The sequence below is a fragment of the Poecilia formosa genome, unplaced genomic scaffold, assembly GCF_000485575.1.
Source record: "Poecilia formosa unplaced genomic scaffold, Poecilia_formosa-5.1.2 Scaffold601, whole genome shotgun sequence".
Taxonomy (NCBI): domain Eukaryota; kingdom Metazoa; phylum Chordata; class Actinopteri; order Cyprinodontiformes; family Poeciliidae; genus Poecilia; species Poecilia formosa.
In genome coordinates, this window is record NW_006800540.1 from 209,490 (window position 1) to 215,645 (window position 6,156).

At 38.7% G+C, this 6,156-nt stretch overlaps 1 protein-coding gene across 1 annotated transcript in view; it reads right to left on the reverse strand.

Moving 5' to 3' along the window:
• LOC103130040 (synaptogyrin-3-like) overlaps positions 1 to 6,156 on the reverse strand; it is a 30,053-nt gene that overhangs the window by 22,427 nt on the left and 1,470 nt on the right. Inside the window, exons 2-3 of the mRNA XM_007541317.2 lie at positions 5,107 to 5,341; positions 4,200 to 4,345 (exon numbers count right to left, since the gene is read on the reverse strand). Coding sequence (XP_007541379.1) covers positions 4,200 to 4,345; positions 5,107 to 5,341 — 381 coding nt within the window. The remainder of the gene's footprint in view (positions 1 to 4,199; positions 4,346 to 5,106; positions 5,342 to 6,156) is intronic.

Sequence of the window (6,156 nt, forward strand, 5' to 3'; positions counted from 1 at the left end):
AGGGGAGCAATTTGCTTTGCAGACATCAAAGCAAATTGCTCCCCTCCACAACATCCATCTAAGACACGGAACAGTTTTATACCACCACAGTTTGTTTAGGCTTATCTCAATTTATTAATGAGACGGACACCAACGGCGTTAAAAGAACATTTATGTTGTTTTATGTTACATTTAATCACCATGTATCTGCGAGCAGAAGGCTGTTGCCTTCTGTTGCCTGTAATGGTGATGAAGAGGGTGATGAGGATCACTTTGGCCTTCGTTGTTTCTCTGGTTCTGAAGAGCTAGGGAAGCTCTACCAGACTTATCCCTATCATTGTACTACACATTTTTGTGATGCTGTTTGTTGATGATGATGTCATCTGTTTATTTTTTTTTTTCAGGGTAAGTGACTCAAACCAACAAATTAAAAAAATGTTAAAACCAATTTGATAAGTCAAGAGTAAAACATTTTCATAAAAACACTGTCAACATTCACACTCCATAATTTCGGATAGAAATACAAGCACCTGTATTTTTCTCAAAAGTTAAGCAGTTGCCGATAATTGTCCCAAGATATTTGTAATACTGTACAGCCTCAACAGCCTGTCCATGAATGAATCTGGAAAACAAGGTGGAGGCTTCTTCCTAAAATCAACTACATCTCTTTGATTTTAAGCACATTCAGATCCAGAAATGAGCGCTCACACCAGTCACTAAAATCTTTCATCACAGACCCATGGTCACAATCCTGGCCATCAAGCACATACACAATTACAGTGTCATCAGCAAAATTTATAATGTACCTGCTCTTATTATGACTCCAACACTCATTATAAATTGAATGAAAGTGGTGAAAAGACATGGCTCCGAGGGGAGCCGGAAGAAGATAAAAGTACATCAGGGAAAACACCATTAATCATCACCCTCAGGGGTTTGTTTGTTAAAAAATCAACTAACAAAAAAACTAAATCTCAATTAATGTGAAGTCTGCCTAAAAGATGTGTGGCTACAATGTGGGGTTGAATACAGTTAAAAGCAGAGGAAAAGTCAATAAAAAGGAAACAGCTAAAATGTTTTGTCCCATCTACAGGATCCAAGACCTGTTGAAGTAGAGTGTTGACACCATCAACACTTCTACCAGCTCTATAGCAGCTACTAAGCTAAGCTACTTAAGGTTGTCTTCACAATCTCAGCTTTTATAATCTTCTCATAAGATTTCATAACGAGGGAAGTAAGAGCAACCTGACAGAAATCATTTTGTGTCTTAGGTGCTCTATATTTGGCCACAGTTACAATAACTGAATCTTTCCAAAGTTCTGGCACTAGGTGAAGCTGGAGAGACATTTTGAAGATGAAAGAAAAAATGACAGCAGCTATAGGACAGCGCTTTAAGAGTCTGCACCCAATTTTATCTGGTCCTGGACTCTTCCTCTCTTTAATTTTCCGACAGAGCTCAACCATGCCAGCATTTATATTAATTAAAGTGGCCGACTTTGCTGGGGCATCACTTCTGTATTCAGCTAGTCCATAGTTAACATTCTCTTTGCTAACATTATTTTAAAAAAAAATTCAAATCATTGGTAATTTCTGACTTTCCACCCAGGGTATTAGGGCTTTTCTTAGACTACAAACGCATAAGAAAAGGAAGGATTTAACACCTTCACATGGGAGTTGTCGCAGCTCAAAAGATTTTGTATTTTATTTTTCTAATTTATTTTAGCAAGTTTAAGTTCCTGTTTAACTTGTTTATTCAGCTCTTTACTACAAGCTGAATTCCTCTTAGCAATAAGATCCTTACAAAAATTTAAACAAGAAGCAACTGTCTCAGTCAGTTCATTTAAATCCAAACAGGAATCAATAAACAAGTCCCTTGGTTCAAAGATGAACCAAAGTTCACTCTGGCTTTATTTTTCTCAGAGCAGGTTTGTACATTGTAGCCAAATAAACCACACAGTGGTCAGACAAACCCAGTGGGGCTCTCTGCAAGGTTTTGTAAGTGCCTTTAATGAAATGATAGCAAAGATCCAGGTTCTTATCACGTTTGGTAGGCTCTTGTCATGCCTAGATTCTAATCTGGTAGTCTCTACCTCATATTGGTGAAAGTTTGCGAGTCCCTTCTCAATCGTACAGTGGTTAAAGTCACCCATTACAAAGTTTGGAGCATCATGAGCTATGTTCTGCAACTTATGCACAGTTTCAACAATATCCTGCGTTGCACTAATAGCATTTGCTCTGGAATGAATATAAGCAAGAGTAACAAATATCTGCAGAAACTCCCTGGATAAATAAAAAGGGCGAAGAAGACACAAAGTAACTCAATGTCAGGAGTACACTTTGTATCCCTAGCCATTCTCATGCTTCACCATTGTTTATTAATACATAGACAAAGGCCTGTCACTGTGGGGTGTCTGTCAAGACACAGTGGTTTTCCAAAGTCATCAGTTTCCAGTTCAAAATCTTCATCCTGCTTCTTGAGCCATGTCTCAGTCAGGGCAATCAGACAGACATTTTTATGTTTCATAAGTAACTTAACATTTGCCTGTAAATCCAGCTTATTCCAAAGCGATTGTGTGTTGGCAAGGATGATTGAAGGCAGGGTCATCCTCCTAAGGCCTAAGTCGCTGTTGGACACTTCCTTTTGCTAGCACACAAATGTACTGAGGTTGATCTCTTGCTCCCCGAAGTTGGATCATGCTGGATAATCTCTGAGGGGAAGGAGCATTCTACTTTGACCATACCTGTTCACAAATTCTAAAACAACAGGATAAACTCCCTGTTATACTGAAGTGAATCCAGATATGTGCATAATCCTCCAAAGATGACAGTGAAGCATCACAGCATTAAGGGAGACCACCAACTGGTATGTCATTGCAATAGAGATCAGTTCATAAAAACTGTGGTACAATAAATTGTAAAGTGCCACACAGTTCCGCAGATTACACAACTTCTTACAATCTGCTGCTCTCACTGATGCGTGTCACCCAGACCAGTGCCACACCCATGTCCACCCACCCAGAAATGGTTGACAACAAGGTACCCTACTGAATCCATTTTAATCTTGGCAGAAATCAATTGCTGGTCAAAACAGAAACTCCATCTAGTTAGAAAGGAGCAAATCACTTAAAATAGTCTTGTAAGATAAAATAATGCACTTGTATTCATCATAAAGGAATTCTAGCCATTTTGTTAATTTGGGGGTTTAACGTGTAACTCTTCTTGCCCTCGTTTAAATCTAAGTGTAAAAAACAGCTCACCAAATGTTCCATGGTACAATTATTTATTAAACTGTGATGAAGCCAGAACATAATTTCTATCTGCATCTCAAAGTTTCTAGATCTTAGTGAAACTTGAAAAGACTGCCATGGTTAAAAAATAAAATTCAATAAAGGCATTATGGAAGCTTCAGAAACCCATCCATCCATTATCTTTACACCCTGATCCCTAGTGGGGTCACTGGTGCCTATCTCCAGTTGTCAACAGGTCAGGGGAGGGGTCACCCTGGACAGGTCGCTAAATCCATCGCAGAGCAACACAGAGACAGACAAGACAAACAATCATGCACACACATCCCTAAAGAGAATTTAGGAGATCAATCAAACTGACCGTCAGTGGGAGGAAGTCAGAGTACCTGGAGAGAACCCACCATGCACAGGGAGAACATGCAAACTCCATGAAGAAAGGCCCTGGGCCAGGAATCAAACCCAGAACCTTCTTGCTGCAAGCCAAGGCTAGCTTCAAGGCTAGTAACCATTACACTATTTTTATCCATTCTGTTGTAAATCTGTTACAATTTATTAGTTCAAAATTTGTTTTCGGCTATTGATTTACTTTCTACACTTCTTACAGAAAAAGGTAAAGAGCTATCACCAACAATGGGTGAGAGGTGGTGTACATCCTCCACAGTTAAACAATATATTGAATAAATAATCATGCATTTATTTAATTATGTTTTTATTTGTGAAACTGTAATACTGTTGGTTATTCATACCACTGGTGTGTGAAAGTGTGTTCAAATATTGGACAACAGAAAAAGTGGGGGGAGTCTTAAACAAAAGCCTATAATTATCTTGAGTGGAAGAAAGAAATGTGATTCTTTCCAATAGCATCAATAAGCAAGACAACATATAGTGGGTTAAATGCACATGGTGATGAAGATAATGAAAACAGAAAGAAGAAATGTAATGCATGTACTTAATGTGAATAAAAAAGGTACAGACCCAGCTTAGGATTGAAAAGAAGCAAAACGTGATAATAGCTCTGGCAGCGTCTGAGCCCTGGGCCAATGGCAGCTCATCTGGAGACGTGGCCTGCCACTGATTGGCCAGAAAACAGAATCCAACAAACCACAGGAAGCTGGCCACTCCTGAAGGAGAAAAACAGGACTGTATTTATTTTCTTGCTTGTATCACCCCACAGTCAGCTGTGTCACATTTTTCTTTCTTTAGTTCTTTAGTTCTATGTACTTACCAGGCACTCTGTGCCATTTTATAGCATGATCGAGTAACTATGTCACCTTCAGTTGTTATAAAAATGCTATATATATTTATCAAAAGACTTAAAAGAAAATTTACTTAAGAATTTAATGGCTTAAAATTGGGCCTCTTGTCTCTTTAAAAACTCCTGTTCTTTCTGAAACTCCGCCCATAGGAAGTCATCATAACATCGATGCTCTATTAACCCTTTAAAAGCGTTTTTACCAACGTTTCACTGAGAAGTAGCTCCTATGATGAGCTCAGTAGTTTCAGCAAGGGTTTGCTAATCACTGCTGGCTAGTCTGAAGGAGCTGAGAGAGGGAGTTGTTGGGGAGGGATTATCTGGTAAGTGGAATCTCAGCTTGGAAGCTGCAGCTCTGAGGAACCGAGTGGGAGGAGCTTGGTCCTTGAAGGTGGCACTCGGTTCACCAGGTGTTTTGCACAGCTGAATGGTTGCCATGGAGTTTAAAGAATTTCTCAAACATACATGAAAGAATCAATGTGTGATTTTGATGAGAGAATAACATTATAAGATGATGCAATGCTCAAAAAGTCGATTTTACATAATACTGCTACTTTAATATATATATTTTTTGGTTTTCTGTTATCACTTCACAAAAATCAGGAAGATTTTGTGGTCTTTGATCTCTACCAGAAAAGATGAGGTCGAACAGCACCACTCGTTTTCGGTCCTTGAGGTTACTCATAGAAGGGAAGTAAACATCCAGGATCAGGAAACAGATGCTGCCAAGGAAACAGGCCACGCCCACAGTCATGCCATAGTTACAGGCATGAGCATTTTTGTTAAAGACGCACAGTAAACGTTCGCTGCCGATGTTGATGTAACCCTCGTTCACTATGCAGCTGAACACCACGATGGAGAAAACCTGCAGACAGAGAAAATTTATCATCTAAGAGACGTCATTGATGGATGACACCTACAGAGACAGTTATGAATGCTTGATTTCCCAAGCAGATCGAAATACACATCAGCTCTCAACAAAGAAATGAGGTTTGAAAGTACCCGAAATGAATCAGTTTAAGAACAACAGTTCTTTTGTTGGAAATATGCTAAAGATGTTCACAAAGTCAACCTTCTATCACCTTAGACACATCTCTAGGATTAAAGGACTAATGTCTGAGCAAGATCTAGAGAAACTCATTACTGCAACAGCGTCTTCACAGGTCTTGCTAAAAAAAAATCAGTCCTCCAGCTGCAGCTGATCCAGAACGCTGCTGCTGAAGTTCTCAATAAAACTAGGAAGATAGAGCACATCAACCCAGTTCTAAAGTCCTTCCACAGGCTCCCTGTAGCTCAGAGAAAATAACAGTATATACACCACAAATCTGGAGCAAGCTTCCAGAAAACTGCAAACCAGATGAAGCACTGAGCTCCTTTAAATCAAGACTAAAGACTAATTTGCTTGTAGTTGCCTTTGGTTAACTATATAACAGGAACATGATTTCTCTTTATTTTGCATTTTTCATGTAAATCACTTTGAAATACCTTGCTGAAATGTGCTATTCAAATAAACTTGACATACTTATTTATACATAATGTTATTTAATAGTGTGAAGGAAAAAATACAAAATTTAGAGTTTGGGTTTGGTTACTATGATTGACTAGCAACTTGTCCTGAGTATGCACTCAAAAAATGAACTCAGTGAGATGTTGAACTAAGCTTAATTGATATATATGAGT